The sequence below is a fragment of the Podarcis muralis genome, chromosome 3 (assembly GCF_964188315.1).
Source record: "Podarcis muralis chromosome 3, rPodMur119.hap1.1, whole genome shotgun sequence".
NCBI lineage: Eukaryota > Metazoa > Chordata > Lepidosauria > Squamata > Lacertidae > Podarcis > Podarcis muralis.
In genome coordinates, this window is record NC_135657.1 from 38,054,407 (window position 1) to 38,078,479 (window position 24,073).

Below are 24,073 nucleotides of genomic sequence, written 5' to 3' on the forward strand. Positions count from 1 at the left end.
AGGTGCACCATCATGTGTAACAAGGTTGATATAGCAATGCAGTTTGCCTCATTTAACCCATTCCAATAACCTTGTTCCAGCTGATTCCCAAATTGGTGCTCATGCGCCAAGGTGGTTTTGAGGGAGGAAGTGCTTTCAGATCATGCATTTCTTGGTAAGAAAACACTGCCACTTTATTAGAATTGGGGGGGGGGGGGGACCACACATTCTTATTATATAATTTATAACAAAAGTTAACAGCTTTATGGCCTATGTGCCCCTGCATCTTATTTCATCTGTTTGAAACTACACTACCAACATCTTCAGGGCGAAGTAGCCTTAACAAAAAAAATATGGAATTTATGAACTTGCAATAATTTATTGACAATAGTAAACTACTGTGGTGGCTCAGAACTCCTTGCAACGGGGAATGTTAAGTGTCTTTATCCAGTTATAAAAGTGTGAAATTCTTCATTAGCATTAAAGCTAGAATCAATAAAAATAAGGTAGCCAGACTCAATTGGCTAGACACACAGAGCTGGGGAGTACCACACATGAAGAAAGGATATTGGCTTATGAAAGCAACTTGAACAGAAATGACAGGTTTTTTGTTCTTTTATATAAATTGTAACTTTTAAACAAAGAAATAAATAACCACCACAAGACATATCAAGGAAACAAAAAACAGAAAGAGCTGCCAATCCAATTTGCCTGCTAATTTGAAGCCAAAGCCCCTGAAATGGAACCTGAGTTACTGCAAACTTATAGTGCTATACCAGCAACATACTGTGAATACTGATAAATATGTAGTGCCACCTTCTGCTCATTCAGAAATGCAACTTCTTCACTCAAAGCCCTCCTACCACACTCTACACACACACATACACAGAGAGAAATGCAAAAGCGCTGCTACAGTTTTGACTATGTCTGCTCAATTTTGGCAACAGAGCTTGAGAGAAAGTGATTAAGATGCTTTTCTGGGAAGTTGGTATCAAACTCTTTGGGGCTTACGGCAGGGTAAATTTAACCTTGACAATTTCTCCAGACTTATGCAGCTGTAAATATCCTTATTCTCTTTATGAACCCATGAGTCATGTGTAAACAGCTTTCTGACACAAAAAGCAAATATGTACTACATCAGGTTACACTTAAGCAGTTATTTAGCTGATGAGCTGGCACTCTCCAACCTATTAGGAGGGAAGCAGTTAAATTTAAGTTTGGTGGTACATTGTCAACTCCAAGAATTTCATAGCAAGAACAGAAACACTAGGGTTTAGTCACCTAGTATGAAAAATGGGTTTGAGCCTAACAGTTTTCGATCGTACTCTTCAGAGATGAGGACATCGCACATTCACTTAAGAAAAGAACAGGACCCTGCCAAGCCCTTTTAATCCACAATTCAAATTCCAGTCTCTTCATTGTTCCAAGTGTCCAATCCGTTCTCCCAGAAAGCATCCAGAGCAGGCTCCAAACAACTGCAAGGTTACGGTGCAGGCATTTCAGATAACATGGTGGCTGTCAGAGTCTCCCTCATAGTCATCACTTTCAAAGCTGCTTAATGACATGATGGACTGCACAGATGTAAGGCTACTGCTCTCGCTGTCTAATGTTGAGGTAATGCTACTGCTCTCGCTGTCTGAGGACGTGCTGAGAGTACTGCTCTCACTTTCTGACGCTGGGTTCTCCGCAACAACCTGCTTCCCTGCAATTAAAATACACAGATAAAAAAAATAAAAGCAAAAGTGATTTGAGGCAAGTGCAGGAATACCCAACCAAAGGATTTAAGTTTGGGAGTATATTTGTTTTTCAATGGTGCAGGAAAAATACATTTAAAAGTACAGTAAAGGCAAAGGGTAATGAGGACTAAGGGGGAGCGGGCTTTGCTTTCAGTACTCAGGGGTAAAACTTTTATATTCTGCACAGCTCTGGTCTTTCATACTGAATACTGTCCCTTCCCTTGGACCAGTGCCCACTCTTCTCTCAAGGAAGTACACAACTGTCTCAAGGACAATGCTTGAGAGCACAGAGAGGGTTAGAGAAGAGGAAGAAAGAGAAATAAAGGAGACACAATGTCTCAACATAAAATCAATACAGAGGTGGAGCAATGCAAGGTGTCTAAGCCACTGATGGCCAAACTTGGCCCTCCAGCTGTTTTGGGACTACAACTCTCATCATCCCTAGCTAACAGGACCAGTGGTCAGGGATGATGGGAACTGTAGTCCCAAAACAGCTGAAGGGCAAAGTTTGGCCATCACTGGGACTCTAAGATGATCTCTAGACTGCTTTACTGCTTGTAGCAGACATGCCATCCTCACTTGCAACATAACAGTTAATCAGTTGTTCCTAGGGAGGTGGTCCCCAAATTCCCACCCCCAAACCACCTGAAATGGTCTTTTCTGCCAGTTGTTGCAATTATAATGTGCTGTGCTAGAGGCTACATGATATTAATTGCGTTTTTATTGCTTCTTTTATTTCTTACATATTGCATTTTATTTAATTGTATTACAATTTGAATTCTATAGAAGTCAAATTGTAATACAAACCAATGCAAGATAATAAACAAAAGGAGCAATAAAAATACAATTAAAAATCAATACGAATATTTCATATAACAGATGTACTCTCTCCCATCTTCAACCACAAATCCACAGACCCACTGCAGACCACCTGAATGAAGCTTCCAGGTAGTCCACGGACCCCATTTGGGATCCCCTGTCCTAGAGCATAGTCTGAAGTTGTATAATAATAATAATAATAATAATAATACCTTTATTGTCAATGTACAACCTGTGTACAATGAAATTAACCGAGCCTCCCTCCCCCCAACACAAACACTCAATCCCATTGCACTCTGTGTGCTTGTCGCACAACACACCAACCCCAAAAGTCAGTTGCACTATATTATTTTCCATTCAGCAGCCTAACAGCCCACGGATAGAAACTGTTAGCCTGTTGGTACGACTGATTAGACCTCTATATCTGCTGCCCGAGGGTAGAAGATTAAAGAGGTGCTGGCAGGGATGTGAATCGTCCCTGAGAATTTTTCTCACTCTCCTAAGGCAACGATCCCTTGCGATGTCATCTAGCTGCCTCGGGGGACAGCCCATGATATCATGCACTGTGTTCACCACCCTCTGTAAAGACTTTCTGTCCGTGGCTGTCAAGCCAATGTACCACACTGTGATACAATAGGAGAGGACACTTTCTATTGTGGACCAGTAGGAGGAGGTCATAAATTGTTGTTTAACATTGTTCTTTCGCAAGACCCTGAGGAATGGAGTCTCTGTTGGGCCTTCCTAACCACCTGAGTTATATTGTTTTTCCAAGTGAGGTCTTCACTAAGGTGAACTCCCAGGAATTTAAAGGAGCAAAGCTAGATTCTAGTCAGTGTCTTCTCAGCAGCTGCATGACGGAAAATCAAATGTAAATATAATAAATAATGTAAGTAATGCTAGCATGAAATGAAGAAGGTGGCTGAATTAGAAGATTAACCCACATTGCTTTATCTAAATTTTTCTAAGTTTTTGTATCTTAAGGTGTCTGTGTGTGTGTCTGTGTACAACAACCTTGCTGTTAGCTTTGAAATCTGTCTCCAAAACAGCATCTGAAACTGAAAAAGCTTTATTCATGAACAGAAATAAAGCAAGGCACAGAAACCTAACTGTAGTTTGCTATCAATATATTTCTAATTAAACACTACGCTACGCAGGTGCCAAGGAATGTTCAAATGCCTTAAGAATGGAGGACCCACCTCTCACCTTTTCGCTCTTGGATGAGGGAAAGGTGGCGATGCTTCGTCTCATCATCCAGGTTCTCCACCATCCTATCAATACAATTGTCCAGAACTAGCGATCGTGTCTTGGATAATATCGTCCCCCTACATATTGGACACTCCAGCTTACGCTTCATCCATTCATTGATGCAATAGGAGCAGAAGCTGTGTGCACAGTTGAGAGTGACAGCCTGAAAAGTTCATATTATATATAATACATTAGATTAGGATTTCTATCCCGCTTTATTTACAGAAGCTTCAAGGCAGCTCAGAATGGAAAATAAAATTCAAAATACTAAAAACAATGTAAGAAAATGAACTGTCAGAACTGGATAGCTTGGTTGGTTAGAACATGATGCTGATAACACCAAGGTTGCAGGTTCAATCCCTGTACAGTGGTGCCTCGCAAGACGAAATTAATCCGTTCCGCGAGTCTCTTCATCTTGCGGTTTTTTCGTCTTGCGAAGCACGGCTATTAGCGGCTTAGCGGCTATTAACGGCTTAGCGGCTATTAACGGCTTAGCGGCTTTAAGAAAAAGGAAACAAACTCGCAAGAACTCGCAAGACGTTTCGTCTTGCGAAGCAAGCCCATAGGGAAATTCGTCTTGCGGAACGACTCAAAAAACGGAAAATTCTTTCGTCTAGCGAGTTTTTCGTCTTGCGAGGCATTCGTCTTGCGGGGCACCACTGTATGGGACAGCCGCATATTCCTGCATCGCACAGGGTTGGACTAGATAATCCACAGGGTCCCTTCCAACTATGATTCTATTAAACATCCACATAAAAGGATAAAAGAGGAAATGAATAAATGGAAACCAGTAATATTGGGTGTATATATAAAAACTAGGAATAACATATTATTTATTTGTCGCTATAAAGGAAATGAACTTAGACATGTACATTTTTGGAAGCTATTGTTTGAAATTGAAATTTTTGGAAATAATCTGTATACTTATTTTTAAAAAGTAGATTGATATTTAACATATTTTAAAGGTATGATAAAATGTAATAATTGTGATGCCAATGGTCTTTTAGTAAGATATTGTAGGATTATTGAAAAGGTTTATTATTATTTTTTATTATTACTACTATTATTACTGTATTATTATTGAATATATATACCGCCCTATACCCAGGGGTCTCAGGGCGATTTACAGAATAAAATCAAGATATAAAACCACAAAATACCTAATAAAAACAACAACCCAATAGCCCCCCACAAAAGAACACATTTTAAAAGGGCATAGGATGTGTTTATATAATAGAATGTGTTGCATTAAATGATATTCTAATATCTGTATTATCTTTTGGAGTTTGTATAGCATGTATAATGTTTATTCATTAAATCAAATGTTTAATTCTCTTAAAGGAAATTGTGTAAATCACACACATATCCCTTCCATGAGCAGGAAGTTTCATGAGCAGACTTCTGCTCACAGAATCATTGGATCCAACCCACAGAAATCCCAGGAATAAAAATCGGGTTCAGCAACTTTCAGACTGATTTGGTGTCAATAAAAGGGGATTAAAATATATGTACACTTACTACTGCTTCTTAAAGTTTTTATGTTTCAAAGCTTACCTCAATGAAGTGTTCAGAGCAAATAGTACACTGCAGCTCATTCTCCAGTACATCATTCATGTGGCTCAAGGCCTCTTCCTTTTGTGCTCGTGCCTTCTCCTTCTCTTCCTGTAGCCCAGAAGAAAACGAACCCAAAAATATCAGGTAAACACTGGTAGAAGAATGAGAATGTATTGGGCACGTGAGGCATACTTTCCGAAAGGTGAAAACTTTATTAAAAAGCTGCACAAAACAAAATGCCCCTAAAGTTATATACAGCTAAAACCCTCCGCTTCACAACAGTGTAGAAATAAAAGCAAGGTGGTGGGAACCTATGGAAAAGCAGAGAGCAACTTCCTTAAGCTGCAAAGTGGGAGGCTTTGGAGCAAGGTCTAAACTTTGACTGTTGTGTATTTGTCTTCTGTTCATACCTTAGTCTCTTTCAGTTCCCTGTCCTTGGCTTTAATGATTTCTTCAAAATCCTTCTTGCTACGGCTCAGTTCTTCCATCAAAGCACGATGCTGAGAAATAAAACACCAAACAGAAATTCTCATTAACATACCAATTAGGCATGCCAGATTCTACTTCGCATCCTGAAAATATGTCAACCCACTGCATGAATATAACTCATTTCCTCTAAATAAACATAATCCTTAAAACATACACATACTTAAAACTTATTTAGATTAGAAAAATGAATAGGCAAAAGGTATGTAAGGATACTGCTAACCGCACAAAGGTAACCAGATGAAATATACAAAACAAAGTTAAAATAAAATTAATCATAAAATACAATTAACAGCAGTGTATCACACCCAGTTAACCCGATAAGGCCACTCCGACACTACTTTGAATACTTGCAAAAATAGGAAGCTGTCACCTGAATGACCATAAAATGGGAGACAGCCGGCTTTCTACTACAGGTTTCATAGACGGGGTACCGCATCTGAGAGGCCCTTCTGTATGGAGTGGCTCCCTAGCCTATTCTTAGTGATGACACCGCAAGCAGAGTCTCGTGCACAAACCTTACAACTCAGGTTGGATGGTTCTGGGGAAGGTGTGCCTTCAAGTATTGGGTCCTAAGATTTTCAAGGTTTTGTTCACTGGTGCTGGCCACATGACCCGGAAGCTGTACGCCGGCTCCCTTGGCCAATAAAGCAAGATGAGCACCCCAACCCCAGAGTCGGTCACAACTGGACCTAATGGTCAGGGGTCCCTTTACCTTTACCTACCAACACCTTGAATTGGCCCTAAGAATGTACTCATACATATAACTATAACATCAGAAGCTGAATGAACATTTATAGGCCAGCGGTAATTCCCATGATTGTAGCACCTGGAAATAAGTCTGCCTTTGGTCACAGAAGTAGTGACCATCCAGTTTGGGAACCTGTGGGCCTCCACATGTTGCTGAACTACAACTCCAATCATCCTTGGCCACTGACATGGTGGTTGGGATTATTGGAGGAGTCTAACAACATCTGGAAAGCAACAGGTTTCTACTCCTAGCAAAGAGCTTACCACTTATTTCCTAAATGATTCTCATGATAGAAAAAGGCCCTCTGGCCCAGGTAACATTTTGTGAAGGTGTGCCAAGAGGGAAGAGAAAGTGCTGCTGCAGTGGGACGAACAGTAATAACTTACAAAATGATGGGACCAAGCCAAGAAAAAGTCAAATTCAACAAGCCCTCATTGCAGATTGCTTGTGGTTTTGATACTGTCTTTTCTGTTCTTCCGAATCATCCACTATTTTTGCTACTTGCAGCCAATCAAGCATGTCTCACTACAAGAGGCAGAACTAAGCATCCTGGCAATTCGCCAGCGGGCGTAACATTTGAACATCCTCAAGTGATACAAACATTGGAAATAATCTAACACTGTGCTAAGTTACCTGCACTAGAACCTGGGTCAGTTGTTCCTTCAGTCTCCCTTCTCCTTCTTCCTCTTTTGCTCCCTAAACAATAAATAAGAGCCTGTCAGTCAAGTATAGGAAAGACATATAGAACTAAGAACAACAACATGCAGGATAACAGAAGCTAGTGGAAGAATATGCTAAAAGGAGTCAAACAAGTTTTCTTCCATACAGTTAGAAAATAACAATTAAATGGCTGCTGCCTACACAAAACTGAAACCTGAAAAGGAAATCTTCAGTATTTTTACAGTATTCCTAATCAGAGACACATATCCCTATACAATACACTTTTGGCATAAACTATCTAATCATGTTAATCATAGGGACACGGGTGGCGCTGTAGGTAAAACCTCAGCGCCTAGGACTTGCCGATCGCATGGTTGGCGGTTCGAATCCCCGCGGCGGGGTGAGCTCCCGTTGTTCGGTCCCAGCTCCTGCCCACCTAGCAGTTCGAAAGCACCCTTAAGTGCAAGTAGATAAATAGGTACCGCTTTATAGCGGGAAGGTAAACGGTGTTCCGTGTGCTGCTCTGGTGCCAGTTTGCCAGAGCAGCTTCGTCATGCTGGCCACGTGACCCGGAAGTGTCTGCGGACAGCGCTGGCTCCCGGCCTCTAGAGTGAGATGAGCGCACAACCCTAGAGTCTGTCAAGACTGGCCCGTACGGGCAGGGGTACCTTTACCTTTTTATCTAATCATGTAATGCCTGGAGTATCTTCACTGTTTGTTCTCTCTGCTGTGGTTGTATAGGCAAGGGAGAAGGGCCCTAGCTCAGTGGTAAAGCATCTGCTTTAAGTGCAGAAGACCCCAGGTTCAATCCTTGGCATCTCCAGGTAGGGCTTGGAGAGAACCTAAAATGAAATCCTAGTGAGCCTCTGCCAGCCAGTGTAGACAAAACTGAGACAGATAGACCATTGGTCTAAATCAGCATAAAGTAGCTCCCAATGTTTCTGACAGGGAAAGAAAATAACCGGAGCAGCGTCTTCTTTGCTCCCTCCTTGCTAGAATATGTGCTATCACAAAAATGTGAATCATTGGTGGCTTTCTCCTTGGTGGGAGAAGCAGTCACCTACAATAACTGTTTGCAGGCAGTGGATGTTATAGCTTCTCTACATTGTTGGAAGAACAGTTTTAAAAGTCCTGCTTGGTGGCTGTAACGTGTAGTCTTTATGGACATTAACAAGGTGAGTTTAAACATTTTTAGAAAGTGTTTCTGAATATTTAAAGTGCAGGTTACGATGATAAAGGTGAGCTCTACTAAAGTCATTGGAGCTTTCTGATTAGCAAAAATTGTGTAACATTAGGCCACAATTAGGGGTGTGCGCTGCTAACACACACTCACACAACTAATACTGTGTGCTTAGCTGTCTTCAATGCCCTTAATAGCTGCAGAAACTTCTCTCAAACCTGCCACCCTCACAGGCAGACTTGGGGACACAGAGAGGTCTTCTCAGTGGCTGCTCCCAGACTCTGGAACTCCCTGTTTTTGCTATTCTTACTTTATCTGTAAGCCGCCTTGAGTCCCTGTCAGGCAAAAAGGTGGGGAATGAAAGAACGAACAAACGAATGAATGAATGAATGAATGAATGCAGTCCCCATATCTGAAAGGATTGCAGAAAGGACTGAGGCAGCCTGGCAGAATGTATGCGACAGTCACAACCCAAGAAGCTGCCCAGTTCAATTCTACCTCTTCAGAACAAGCTTCTCCCTGCACCTCTGACAAAGTTCCAGGGGTGTGACAGAAAGTCAGTGTAATGGTTCTCCCCTTGATTGTCCCACCAATGGTGCTAAGAGGAACAGACAGAACACACAGCAAACATACTGCCCCTAAGCTACCATCATGCATGCACTATCAATGGTGAGGTTTGACCATCACAAGCGCAATACAATACAGATGATACAATATGATAGAACAAAGTTATTAAACATTTTGATGTAAATAAAAACAACAGATTGCAAGCCACATTTCTTATCCATTCCTAATCATTTGTGAGCATCTGCCACAAGCAATAACATGCTGGTTCATTGAGAAGTAACGTGTGAAGCAGCCATTAATCACTGTGTTTTAGCAGACAACCCTTATTAGTTGTAGGTTTCCCTTAGCTCACAGATCTAAGGAATAGTTGGCTTTGTCAAAAACAGAAAAGATATTTCTTTCACACTTAGTGGGAATGTGCAGAGGTGAGTAAAATACTGGAGAATGGTCCTGGAGGTAATTAAAAAGATTTTTTTTAATTTAGATCCATCATATGTTTATTAAATTATTTAAAAGACAGCTTCCTTTGATAAGCAAACAATTTGTTATATGTTCATATAGAAATATAAACCTATAAAGAGCTGGAATCATATGTGTGAAAACATGAAAAAAAGGTAATCCAAGTACAACAGATTTTTAAAGACAAATTAGTGAACAACTGGTATTGGTGAAGCTTACTGCTTTATTTTTCAAAAATCACAAAATTATAATATGATCATAGTGAGTTAGAATTACAATATATTAAGAGGAAATTAAGTATGGGGAATGTGTTTATGGAACTATGAAATAAAGAGCTGGGATAACACCATGGTTATAATAGCTAGGGCATTAACCATGATTTAGCAATTTAATTGCACACTCGCGCTATATGCACATTGGTGCCTTGAAATATATTGAGGGTTTTTTCCCGGCAGTGTTTCAGGTTGCTTTTTTAGGTTGTTGTTCATGCCAGAGAAGGATTGGGGATGTCGTCATCTGATGCCCATTACCTGATTTGCTTACCCACACTGAACTCCAATTCACTGAAACTGTCACTGAGAGCTGCCTAAAAGCTACAGACCTCAGCTTCACCATGGCTTCCATTTTTTAATCAATGGAGGCTGTTTAGAATCATAGAATCATAGAGTTGGAAGAGACCACAAGGGCCATTGAGTCCAACCCCCTGCCAAGCAGGAAACACCATCAGAGCACTCCTGACATATGGTTGTCAAGCCTCTGCTTAAAGACCTCCAAAGAAGGAGACTCCACCACACTCCTTGGCAGCAAATTCCACTGTCGAACAGCTCTTACTGTCAGGAAGTTCTTCCTAATGTTTAGGTGGAATCTTCTGTTTGTAGTTTGGATCCATTGCTCCGTGTCCGCTTCTCTGGAGCAGCAGAAAACAACCTTTCTCCCTCCTCTATGTGACATCCTTTTATATATTTGAACATGGCTATCATATCACCCCTTAACCTCCTCTTCTCCAGGCTAAACATGCCCAGCTCCCTTAGCCGTTCCTCATAAGGCATCGTTTCCAGGCCTTTGACCATTTTGGTTGCCCTCCTCTGGACACGTTCCAGTTTGTCAGTGTCCTTCTTGAACTGTGGTGCCCAGAACTGGACACAGTACTCCAGGTGAGGTCTGACCAGAGCAGAATACAGTGGCACTATTACTTCCCTTGATCTAGATGCTATACTCCTATTGATGAGGCCCAGAATTGCATTGGCTTTTTTAGCTGCCACGTCACACTGTTGGCTCATGTCAAGTTTGTGGTCAACCAAGACTCCTAGATCCTTTTCACATGTACTGCTCTCAAGCCAGGTGTCACCCATCTTGTATTTGTGCCTCTCATTTTTTTTGCCCAAGTGCAATACTTTACATTTCTACCTGTTAAAATTCATCTTGTTTGTTTTGGCCCAGTTCTCTAATCTGTCAAGGTCGTTTTGAAGTGTGATCCTGTCCTCTGGGGTGTTAGCCACCCCTCCCAGTTTGGTGTCATCTGCAAATTTGATCAGGATGCCCTTGAGTCCATCATCCAAGTCGTTGATAAAGATGTTGAATAAGACCGGGCCCAAGACAGAACCCTGTGGCACCCCACTAGTCACTCTTCTCCAGGATACCTATGGATTGTGGCTAACTTCATGTGTACTCAGGTTCAAACACCAGCAGTGGGAGCGCACTGGAGCCAGAGAAGGAGTAATGTGTGCACAGCCTACGCTGTGGTTACCAACTACCAAATGAAGCCAGGTTATACACTGCTGTGATAAAAGTCTTTGGCTTTCTTTTACAGACAGAAGGGGAAGTTCTGTTTTGCCACCCATCCTATTCTTCTTATCCCTTCTCTAGCAGGGGCCATGAGGAATCAAACAGGGACAAAGATAATTAAACACAGTGTATTTCCATTGTTCATTTACTGCTAGACACTTTCCTTAGTACTGCTACTTCATCAGCAGGAATTTCATGCGGAGTTGCTGTAGTTTAGGGTCAAAGCAAAGAACAGTACTGTAATCTCTACTGAAGTGACTGTGCAACTAGTAAGGAAGTGAAGCAATATTCTGCTAACTACTGTGCCCATCAGACAACAACAATCCATTCACTTCACATCTTTGTATTGAACCTATAGCTCTAGGAGAGAGAGGCCTTGCACTTCAATTCTGATCTTCTGGTGTCCATCATTCAAATACAGTAAGCTGTGGCTCACAAGCCAGTAGATGCAGCCATGTTAAAAGCACATCAAGTATACTGAGAGCAATGTGTCCATTGTTGCTGATCTTGCTATCTTGCCTAGTCTCACCAAAAGATGCACCATCTGCAGAAATGCAACTCATGTGTCTCACTAATCAATGGGCTTTTTGCAACACAAGAAATTCGAGGAAATTAGGACAGGGAGCAAAGAATTCTCTCTTTGCCAATCTCATCATAAAACAACTACAATGAATTTTAAAATGCTGCGCTTATTTTGAAAAATACTAATTCTATAGTGAAACAGGACCAAGTGTTGACTCCAACTGTTACATAGTATTTTTATACACATGATAATTTTTGTATTAAATAAGGTATGGAACATGACTGGGCAGCCTAATCAATGTATGAGCACTGAAATAAGTTACTGCAATAGACTTTGTACATGATGTTGCACATGCTTTTTCCTTGTCGTAGGAGAAATGTCATAATTAATCTACCCTGTGCTAATAACTAAACCAGCTGGGATTTTCAACACTGTTGAAAATAGCTCATTAGGCACACTAATTGGAGGACTAAGAAACCTCAGTGCTGAAAATGAAGGTGTGGTGAAGTACATGAGTGTGGGTGGGTGAAGTATCACAGCTGCACCTACCTCCAATTCTTCACAGACGGTCTTCTGCAACTGCTCCACTTGCTGCTGTTGCTGCTCCTGCTCAGTGCATAACTGCTCCCTCAGTTCCTGCAATTCCTGCTCCAAAACCTGGATCTCTACAGGAGCACACTTGTTCATTTGCCTCACATTCAGGACAGCTGTCTGTTTCTCCTGCATCTTGGCTTTTAGCTTTGTCATATCTGCTAGGGTTTTCATTATTTGTTCCAAACCATTCCAAGACTGTGCCAAATTTGGGGCTTTATGGGCCTTAGAAAGAAGAGTTAAACCATGCTCAGGCGGAATGGTGCTACAGTGATTTTTCTTCTTCTCCTTTTTACTGGGCCTTGGAGAAACCAACACTGTTTCCATGTTTTCTGTTGTTTGTCTGGACAGTTCTGTCCTGCCTCCCTCACATTTCCCCAAAGAGTCATTTTCTGAAGACACCCTGTCTCTTTTGGTTCTGGAATTGGAAGGCCCTTCCGCTCCAGATGCCTCAGATTCCTCCAAGCTAATTTTACGCTTAGCCCTCATGTCTTTCGTTTTCTCCGTCAGCTGGTCATTTTTCAGCGCCAGAAATGGACTGACTTTCTTCCAATCTTCCCTTATTAGTGTATATTCATACTCAGCTGTTTCTCTGTTTTTAAAAGGAACTCCTAATTGGATATAGTCGCCTTCGTGTAAGAGATAGGGCCGTGATGGATCAATGCGTTCACAATTCAGCCAGACACCATTTAGACTCTGGGAAAGATAAAAAATAATAAGAGAGAGCTAGGAAAGGTGCTTGTTTTTTTGCACATCAAAAAATAAAACAAACAAACCAGAAAAGCAAGCCAGCAAAGAAAATCTGGCACTCCTCAAATAATACTGCAAACAAACAAAAAACAGCAATCCAGAATGAGACAAAAGCAGTATTTATTAGTGCAGATTTTGTATTTTATGTATCCATGCTGATTAAGTGATTTGTCCAGAAACTAGCAGTTCAATCCTATGCACATCTAATCAGAAGTTAGTCCTGGACTTACTCCCAGGTAAGTGGGACTGTAGCCCAAAGAAATTTATTACAACTCCCTGAGAAGATAAATCAAGATTTAAAAACAACAGCCCCTGGTACACATGGCACTCAAGACATGATTTATATGTTGGAAGTGTGACAAGTCTCCCTTCATCAGCTGAACTAACCAAAATCTTTGGGATCTCCACACTTTAAGCTGGGGTCACGAACCTGTGCCCCTCCAGATGTTGACTCCAACTCTCATCAGCCCCAGCAAGCACTGCCCATAGTCAGGAATGATTACAGGTGCAGACCAGCAACAACTGGAGGACCACAGGTTCACCACCCCTGCTTTACACAAAACTCTTCCCAAAAAAAGTGTGGGGGGGAATAATCGAAAGGATATTTGCTTTATCTTTAAAAGGACAGCACATACAACAAGACAAAATAGCATCCAAAGCAAAATGTGAGACACAGTGTGGTAAAATGGGCAAGAGTGCTGGGTTTGGAACCAGGGATTACTGGGTTCAAATGCATGGCCACTCACATCTGCCCCTAGCCAACCCCACAGGGCTGCTATGTGGATGAAAAGGGGTATCTCTCAAATGCTCCTTGAAAGAAAAGGCTGCCATAAACTCAATAGGTGGGCTAATGCAAGCCACGTTTTCAAACTCTCTCTCAGCATTACCACCCGCCCCCATCTGCAAAAAAGAGAACACTGGCTTACCCGCTATAAGGATTACAAGTAGATAATGCATGTTTTAACACTTCTGTAGTACTTTTAAGTATTAAGTGCCACAATCATCTGAAATTCATTATACAGTAACTGCAGGACCTTATTGGTGATGGCATCCCAGCTACGGAATTCGGAACTTCCATCTCACTTTAGGAGTTTGACTATTTGTTCAGGTTTTTTGAAGAATATTAATGCCAGAGCTTGTGGCTTATTTTTTACTTGTTTTACTGGTTAAGGTTATAAGTACTACATATTTCTCATGGATATACTGTATATTTTATATATTGTTTTAAAATCCTATGTGTGCTGCTGTAGGATTGCTGTTTTTTATTATTATTATTATTATTATTATTATTATTATTATTATTATTATTATTATTACAAGTACTACTATTTTGTGTGCCACAGGCTTCCCAGGCAACCAGCCCCTGCTACCATAGCAGCCCCCTCAAAAAACCTTTCCATAAGTCTGTAGGCCTTCCTGAACAACAATGTGGCTGGTTTCACTGGTGGGAAGGGGTGACAGTGGAAGGAAGAAACTGCACAAAATTGGACAGAGAAACCTTGCCCTCACATAATCTTAAGATACCACTCATTATAGCTACTTCATCAATTCTCTAGTCTAGATGATAAATTCCAAGTACTAAATAAAAGAGAATAATCCTATACAGTGGACCCTCCAGTTATGTACCACTCTGGTTACATAACTTTCAGGTTACGAATGCAGCAAACCTAGAAGTGTATACTTCTAAGTTTGGCGCGTGTGCATGCACAGAAGTGGGACCTCTAGTTACTTTTTTTCGGGGTGCACACAGACCCCCGGAACAAATTAAATTCGTATCCGGAGGGTGCACTGTATTATTGAGGTAATTCTCACAAAGAAAGTTTACAGAATCAGGTATACATTATCACAGCCATAAACTGTTCCACAAACTGCATACAAAATTAGCTTTTCATGTGGTTCGCCTAGCACTCCAGCTTTCCTGATCACAATTTCAAACTGGATTCCACATTCATCATCTTTCAAGTCCATTCATTTTTAGTAACTTTCTGTACCTTGTTATCAATCACTGTCCACTGCCCATCAGTATTTTGCTGGAAAACACAGTGGTTCCGGGAGATCATCAAAGGACAGGATTTTGACATCAGTTGGTAAGTAGCACCAGTTCCTCGACCTATACTTACCTAAACAAACAAACAAACAAACAAACAATTAATAATCTACTTTACCAATATCTCCAACTTATCTATTCTGGATTTCAATGCTGTGAAATGGGTACTTCATTAGTTTCTTACAGTAATTCAAGGGAATACATTAAGCCACCATACAAGTATTCCATTATTTTACTTGCAGTGCCAAGATTGTTTGATATGTCAATGTTGGTTGCAATGAAATACAGGCATATAAAAAGATGATTTCCTGGATGCCAAAATGCAAGTTTGGGGCAAGTACTCCTTAGTGAGAGAACCCCAGCATAAATTTAAAATCACAAAATATGCAGCAAAGTAAAGCATGGAAATATATGCTGTTACACCTTTAAAATATGCCCTTCTAAGTTCTTCCCAAAGTTCTCCTCTTCCTCTAACATTGAAAATGACCACACATTTGGGAAGTTAAAAATGGTTTACTTACAAACTCTTCAAAGCTCAGATTCATGTACTTTTCCATACAGCATTCAGAAAAAGTTGCACAGGTGGTAAAACTTGGTGAAAATTCCTAAATTACTGGTATAGTAACACAATAATGGCTTGTAAAAGCCATGTGGTCTGAACTGCAGCAAGCAGTTCAAAATGTCTTCACACACTGAGCTTCTCTAGTAGACTGAGGTACAACAATAGGCCTGATTGCCTTCCCCTTAAGGTGAGAGCTAAGCTAGCTAAGCCTGGCAAGTAAGTTTACTCTACAACATTAACCTCTTAATTAATTAGACCTAAACATGTTATCCCAGTCAACACATTTTTAAAACCTGTGAACTATTGTTGTTGTTGTTGTTCATTAGCTTTCCACAAATGAGTATTTGTTTATTTGTAAAAAGAGCTATTTACTCTAGCAGGCAAATCCAAAGTAGCCTAACAAACAAGTCTGAGCAGCCAATAACAGCTGAGAATGCCACTGCAATTATAAATTCTTCAAAATCCCATTTAATTCAGCTTTAGGCTTGTATTAAGCAATTGGACATTTATTCATTTTTTTTTCTATGAAGATCAAACTTCAAATTACATTAATGTAATACTTAACAATCTGGACTATGATGTCAATATATACAGTATTGTAGATAAGCCCCTTTCAGGTTACATTAAATGCTTCATTTCTCCTTCACCCCAAAGCTCTGCAGTTGATGCATGGCTTTCAAAGCATCTCCAGGGACTTAAAAAGAGGGAAGGTTTCTCAATATATTTTCAAGCTGTACGGCTTCTATATGAGCAGGGATTCTTGGAGACTCTGTCCTGCCTTCTGGCTCGTCACAGTTCAATCTCACCATATGGCTTCAGAGATTATCATGTTCATAAGTACAGAGCCTCCAAGTAACAGACACAGCTGACAAATCACAAATTTTCTCCATCCTGTCACTTGTAAGGTTATCATACTTTTCTACCAAAATAACTGCACATGAACAACCATCCTTTGAAGATATGTCATATCTTTCATTATAGTACCTTGTATTGGTTCTTGTTGCTTATTTTTATGCACTGTGAGCCACTAAGGAGGATATAAATTTCAATAAAAGCTTGAAACCTTCCACAGCATTTGTTCCCAGAATTATGGTCAACATTTTAATCAGACCTACGGAGCCTGAGACTCAAAGTCAAAATGTATCCATGGGCTTGAGAACACCTTTGCTTTTGCAATTCCATACTGATAACAAAATCAGAAGGCTTATTTTGCTGCTGTTGCAGGCTGCTGTTCATTTATGAATAGTGAACTGCATTTCGCTTGGTGTCAAAAGCTTGCAGGCTAACTTTAGATTATGCTAGATACATTGTCATAACCAGCAAATCTGTTCACTAGATTTCAACATATGGGCACGTTTTAAGTTAGGCAGGGGAAAGTTTCTTTTAAACTGAAGGTCAAATCTTTAATGATGAAGATGTGCCAGCATGGACACCTCTGTGGCTACAATCTTAAGTACATTCAGGAGAGTAAGTCCCATTTAACTAAGCTAAGATATAGCTCAGAGTGAAGATGCTTAAGGTGGTCCTGTTACAGTTGGTCCTGTAAATTCTTACATCAGTTTAATCTAGATTCTAGAAGGAAATGAAGCAATGTTTGGGTACACATATGAACCCACAATCATCATATGAGGGTGGTAACACAAGAATGGGTCTTTTCTGTGGTGGCTCCCTGTTTATGGAATACGCCCGCTAAGAAGGCTCGCCTGACACCTTCATTGCATATTTTTAGGTGTCAGGCAAAAACACTCCTCTTCTCCCAAGCCTTTGGGCTAGTTAAACAATGTGCTGTATGGCCTTTTAAACTAGGTGTGCATGTGTTTGTTACTATGTTATGCACTTCTGTGTTTTTATATTGTAAACCACCCTGGATGAAGGACAGTATAGAAATTTAATAAATAATAACAATACTGGATGGAAATTACAGGATAGGGCAACAAACCACGTTTTGGCCCACTATGCTGACTGTTGAGGGCTTTTTGCTGTTTTATTTCTGCAGTTCACTGCTTTTTTATTGTATTTATTGGCTTTATTGTTTTACTGAATGTTACCCTAAAAGTTTAAACTGAAAGGTGGGACAAGCACTTTAAAAACAGAAGAAGATGACCCATTCAGCCCCAGCTCTAAATTTTGGCCCTTTAGGGCTGACCTAATTCTGCTCTGGACCATAAAGAAGGCTGATCGCCGAGGAATTGATGCTTTTGAATTATGGTGCTGGAGGAGACTCTTGAGAGTCCCATGGACTGCAAGAAGATCAAACCTCTCCATTCTTAAGGAAATTAGCCCTGAGTGCTCACTGGAAGGACAGATGGTGAAGCTGAGGCTCCAAGACTTTGGCCACCTCATGAGAAGAGAAGACTCCCTGGAAAAGACCCTGATGTTGGGCACAAGGAGAAGGGGACGACAGAGGACGAGATGGTTGGATAGTGTTCTGGAAGCTACCAGCATGAGTTTGACCAAACTGCGGGAGGCAGTGGAAGACAGGAGTGCCTGGCATGCTCTGGTCCATGGGGTCACGAAGAGACGGACACAACTAAACAACAACAATTCTGCTCAGACCGAGGCTATGGGGAACCATGGGGTGGGGAAAGAGCAAGAAGAAGCTTCAGTTCGTGGGCTGATAGTGATACGGTACAAGAGGCAAATGAGAAACTTAATATCCGGCTCCCAGCTGCTTTATTGATCCCACAGCCCCGACCCGGCTCCCTCAGCTGAGGAGGGCAATTCGCGCGCTCCCCTCCGAGGCAAAGGAGGGCGCAGTTCCAAAAGCGGGCAACAGGAGGCGCAGCTTTCCTTTCTCTTTCCCTTTCCCTTCCCAACACGGTCCCTCACTTCGCCGCCGCCCCTCAAAGCCCCGGCGCTCGAGGAGGGGGTGGGGCAGCTCTCGCCGCGCTCTCTCTCACCTCGCTGCCGTCCTCCAGCAGCAGCCACTCTTCGCTCATCCCCACTCGCTTGAGGCACCAAGTTTGACCCGGCCCCCCTGAGGGGCGAGAAACCCTGCTGTCCCCGCCAACGCACTCCGCCATCTTCCGCGGCCCGCGCGAGCTGCAGGCAGAAGCAGTCGCTCGGTTCGGAAGGAACAGATCGGCTCCGCCTGCCCTAGCTCTTTTCTTTCCCCCCCCCTTTCCTTTAAAAAAATAAATAAATAACTACGAGCGGCTTCATCTGCCCCTCACAAAGATGGCCACTTTAACGGGAAACATCCCCCGCCCACTGCTGTAAACAGGCGAGATCAATCGATGCCAGAGACAGCCGCTGCAGCCGCTGTTATTACGTTAGCTTGTTCGCGAGCTGTATCACAAACAGGCTTCAAATGTAGTGGGGGGGGGCGGCGTTTGAAGGAGGTCTTGCCAACTGCCGGCCTATTTAAATAATAATTCGTTTGCTGTGTATTCATTTACTTTCTTTCTCGTCTGAGTTTATTTGGTTTTAAGGAGATAGCTTCCGCTGCTGCTGCTCTCAGGTTTAGCAATGTTGTTGGGGGGGGGGGGAGGTTGTCACTTAGAAACAGGCAATATTTCAGGGGCTGCAATCCAAGCAAAACAGATTTCGGGAACCTTTGGCCTGCCAGGTGTTGCTGAACTAGAACTCCCATCACTCCCAGCAAGCAGGTCAGTGGCCTTGGAGTGCTGGGAGTTGTAGTTCAGCAACATCCGGAGGGCTCGAAAGGTCTCCCACGCCGAGTACAGAAGGACTTAAGGAGGGGGCGCGATTCACACTGAAGTGAAGCCAATAAGGTTTACTTCTGAGTAGACACGTAGAGAATTGCACTGTGAGGGCAGCTGCAGGATGGAATATCGCCTGCCGTCACAACTCTCAGCAAAGCACAAAAAGGAAAAGCATTTGGGCTGCCTTATAAACTACAAGAGAATGCACTAAGCATGTACAGTTCCATACTTCTGAAAACTGCACATATTCAGCGTACTTTTTGTGATCCATGACAGCTTATGTAGTAATGTATGTGTTTGTCTTTATAATGCCTCTATGTTTATTTTCTGGTACCTTATTTCGTGCATTTTAAGGGAGGAAGCTGGGCGAGGGTCTGTTTTGGGAAATGAACCAGCCCCCCACCCCACTCCCCTCACCTTCGTGTGGCCTTGCTGCTCCCAGCCAGCACCAGGTGCTAGAGTTTCCTGCAGGAGTGGAGTCTATATGGCTCATTTCATGGACACTCAACTATTATGCTAACCAGATCCAAGAGTGAGAAATTTCGGAAAATGTGTCTCTTAATTTTAGTAAAGTATTAGTTTATTACAAAATATACTACATTTATAGCAATGTGTAGCACGATTACAATTTGCTATCTTTGGCACTGGGTAAAAGAAAGGAAGGGTGAAACAAACTGAGTCGCAGCTCCTTCCTTCTTGGGCTCAGGACGGTAGTATTGCAAACACTGTAGAAGCCTGGATATGTAAATAAAATTTGGAAATGTTAATAAATCAAGTTAAATTGCTAAATTGCGAGGAATAAAAAAAGCCAGACAGCGCCCGCGGAGTATCGAACCGCCGTTAAGCAATTGGTGAATCTGCAAAGATTATCCGAAGTAACCGCTAGGCTATGCTGGCCCGAGGAACGTTGCCAGCTAAAGCATATAAGGAGCCATTAAGCAAGGGGTGTGGCTAATTGGGCAAATAATGTCGTACTCTTTGCAAATGCGATCCGCAGCTCCTTTTTAAAGTACCGTACTTTACATCCTTTGCACCGCTGGCGTGCCTTGCAGAGGCGGGATCTACGGGTCAGCTTCGCCAGACAGAAGGTGTTGGAGGAAACAGACGTGCCTCGGTCCCTAAAGAGCTTCTCATACGCTCCAAGCGACCTTCTTTTCCCGAGCCAGCTCAGCCCAGCGGTTCCATCGACCAACGCGTTGCTTGGATCCCCCAATCGCTTCCAGCGGTTTGAGACCCGCGGGCGCTGCCTGGCTTTTTTAACTTGAAGTTCACACAGACTTCGGTTGATGTCACTCAATTTTCAGGGGGATCTGCCCACGACTATCTCTGCAATTCTGCCTGAATCCAAGAAAGAGGAAGCTTTTGCAGTCTTGCTTCTGCAAAGTGTCCCATCAACATCCGAGCTGCAGCAAAAAGAAATGGGGTGGGGGGCGTCCTAAAGTTGTTCAGAGCAAAGGCAGGATAAAAATCAGCTCCGTACGCGAGAAAGGATGGATACAGACCTAGGGGGCTTGGCGAAGGGGAGGAGACGTGACTCGTTGTTTGCAGGGTGGCGTCTTCATTTTCATTTTTTAATTTATTACTGTATTTCATGACATGTATATACAGTACTGTACTGGTTGATCAGTGATGGGGACAGGAGAGAAAGCATCGCCCTCCCACGCTCTTGTATGCTCCAAGCGACCTTCTTCTCTCGAGCCAGCTTAGCCCAGCGGCTCCATCGATCAATGCGTAGCTTGGATCCTGCAATCGCCCACAGGCAGCGGTTTGAAACCTGCGGGCACTGCTTGGCTTTTTAGCCTTCTCAGCTGACCCGATGAACAGCTCTAAATTACACCTGCGGCAACGTACGGTATTTACATAGCAAAACTTCTACAGGTTCTGCAATCCCATCTGAGTCCAACAATTAGTGAGCAGCGATTCCGTGTGCTTGACCTTCCCTTGTCTTGCCCAAGGCGAAGGACTTTTTAAAAGACCTGCACTGAACGAGGATGCTCTCCTTCTCCCAAGATGACTTTGCCCATCCATCACACTCCCATTAGCAGGCATCCCCAAACTCGGCCCCCCAGCTGTTTTGGGACTACAGTTCCCATCATCCCTGACCACTGGTCCTGTTAGGGATGATGGGAGTTGTAGTCCCAAAACAGCTGGAGGGCCGAGTTTGCAGGGTGCCTGCATTAGGGCATGAGGACACACAGCATCATTTTGCTGCAATTGCCCATTTCCCTACACTACAGTAATGCCATTTCCTCTTTATTTAACTGGAGGATGCAACTTGTAGCTTGGGAGCTTTATTTCACTTTTTTTGATTGTTGTGTACCTTTGTTTACCTAGGAAAGGAGTGTTTTTAAAGCATATATAGAATTGTCTACTCTCACATGTCATTTTATTCCGGGGGTTCCACCAGCCTTGGACTCCAGGGTGGGGGCATTATTTTGTGAATTGCAGCATAATAACCAGCAAAGCAATTCATACACACCAGCACTAGCAGTATGATGGCGAGCTCAAAATACAGCAGTTCAGCTGCTGAAAGGAGAGCAGGCCGCTCAACACAGCTCCTTTCCCTTTCCCTGCAGGCTGTTTGGTGCTGACTGTTGTCCGTATTGTTGTTTCCACCAGTCCCCCTGCTTTTTCCACCTACAGAAAACCCCACTATTTTCCCCCAGGGGATCAAAAAGCAGGTGAGGGTGGAAGATGATTTACCACGCATCCTCACTTCCAAAAAAAGCAGGGGAAAGATTAGTTGCTCCCCACTATAGCTGTCAACGTTTTCCCTTTTTTAAGGGAAATTCCCTTATTCCGAATAGGATTCCTCTCAAGAAAAGGGAAAAGTTGACAGCTCTGCTCCCCACCCCTCACCCAGGACCACTGCTGCATATCACTTCACCGTTCTCTTTTAGAAATTTTGGATTTCTTTTTTAATCTCTATTTAGTTTGAACCTCTGGGTTGCTAAAAGGCACTTTAAAGCAATGCGGGGCGAGTTATTCCCATCATTTTCTAACAGGGCTTGGTGCAGAATTTCATGCGCAAAAATCTCTATGCAAACGATGCCTGGGCTTGCAGGTAAAAGTACCCCTCTTTGAATGTCCTCCTAAAAGCCCCACCCACCCAGATCCAGAGCCCAGAGGCCTTGTGAACAGTTGACTTGCTTGCAAAGTGTAACATTCAGGTCACAACGAAAACAAACCCATGTGCCAATTAAGTTGTTTTCCATCTAGATCTTTGCCAGGATCCACATCAGCTTTGTAAGAGAGAAAATTATGGGGAAAGAGATGGTGGGGTTTATGCAGTCACATCCTTTTCCTTAATAGCCTTTTGTATGTACCAAGAGTTGACTTTTTTAGAGCCACCAGTGGTTCCATCTACCTCAAATAGCGGTTCAGACCAGAAGGTGCAGCCTGGCTTTTTAGCCCTCTCAACTAACCTCATGAACCCATTTCCCAATATACATTGGCTTTCAGATGCATTTCAAATTGTACGTTTTTTTACTAAGTATTCCTCAGCAAGGTCCAATTAGCTTTCTTTAAGCTCCTGTAACCTATCCATATATTAACAGTAAATAAAATTTTTGTGTGTTTTTACATGAGTAGAATGTGTCCTTTTATTTAAAATGCATCTCTGGGTTATTTGTGGGGCATAGGAATTTGTTCATTCCCCCCCCCCCAAAAAAAATAGTCCAGCCCCCCACAAGATCTGAGGGACAGTGGAATAGCCCCCTGCTGAAAAAGTTTGCTGACCCCTGCACTGTATAGACACATGCCATTTGCTGAGAAATATACACCATATACCCCTCTGACCTATTTGTAGGTACAGGACCTGTTTTTTCCCAAGCTGCACAGAGTGTACATTGAAATGATATATGAGTTTATTTTTGATTGCCATATTTTGCCTGGGAAGCATTGGTTTTGAGTGACCTAGCCTGTTTGTAGTAATTTTGGGCACACTGGATGGATGTAGAGGGATGTTTTATTGTGTTTTTAATATTCTGTTGGAAGCCGCCCAGAGTGGCTGGGGAGGCCCAGCCAGATGGATGGGGTATAAGTACCGGTAATAAATTATTATTATTATTATTATTATTATTATTATTATTATTATTATTATTATTATTGGCACCACGTGTTTTCCACTGCCTGTTCACCTCCATGACCTGAGCCAGAATTCGAAACCGGGTCCAAATCCAACACTGCAATGAACTTGAAGTTCCCCCAGACTTTGGTCGCTGTTTTTTCAAGAGCGCCTTCTTGGGCTCAGGTAGTATTGCAATCAGTGTAGAAGCCTGGATATGTAAATAAAACTTGGAGGTGTTCATGAATCAGGTTAAATTGCGAGAACTAAAAAACCAGACAGCGTCCACGGGGTATCAAACCCTCCATCGAGGATTGAGGAATCCTGCAAGATTGAAGTAACCGCTAGGCTAAGCTAGCTCGAGAAGCACCATCAGCTAAAACCTACAAGAGGCTATTTAAGCAAGGGGTATGGCTAACTGCGAACAACGAACCAAGTCTCCACCCACTCAGCCAAACTCGACATTACTGTACTGTATCTGCAAAGTGAAGCTCTTTGCAGCTGCCATTCGCAGCTCCATTGGAAATGGTGGTTTTTAAAGTACTTTACATCCTCTGCATCACTGGTGTGCTAAAAGGTCTGCTAACCTTACGCCAAGCGAGTTATTCACACTCGTAGGCGCCGCCCTTCAGTCTTTCTGCTTCGATG

At 42.4% G+C, this 24,073-nt stretch overlaps 1 protein-coding gene across 3 annotated transcripts; it reads right to left on the reverse strand.

Annotated features, from left to right (window-relative positions):
- Nucleotides 1-576: 576 nt before the first annotated feature.
- Nucleotides 577-18,755, reverse strand: RNF8 (ring finger protein 8). Of its 3 annotated transcripts, none has more exons than XM_028724387.2 (8): nucleotides 18,595-18,754; nucleotides 15,077-15,205; nucleotides 12,294-13,031; nucleotides 7,204-7,266; nucleotides 5,744-5,833; nucleotides 5,334-5,441; nucleotides 3,738-3,942; nucleotides 577-1,681 (listed from the first exon to the last, which is right to left on the reverse strand). In XM_028724387.2, exons 1-8 carry the CDS (start codon nucleotides 18,715-18,717, stop codon nucleotides 1,479-1,481), a joined length of 1,659 nt encoding a protein of 552 aa, XP_028580220.2. In that variant the 5' UTR covers nucleotides 18,718-18,754; the 3' UTR covers nucleotides 577-1,478. The 3 variants fall into 3 exon arrangements, with proteins under 3 accessions (XP_028580220.2, XP_077781777.1, XP_028580219.2); XM_028724386.2 differs by having other exon boundaries at nucleotides 1,505-1,681; nucleotides 3,731-3,942; XM_077925651.1 differs by lacking the exon at nucleotides 3,738-3,942 and having other exon boundaries at nucleotides 18,595-18,755.
- Nucleotides 18,756-24,073: the final 5,318 nt, after the last annotated feature.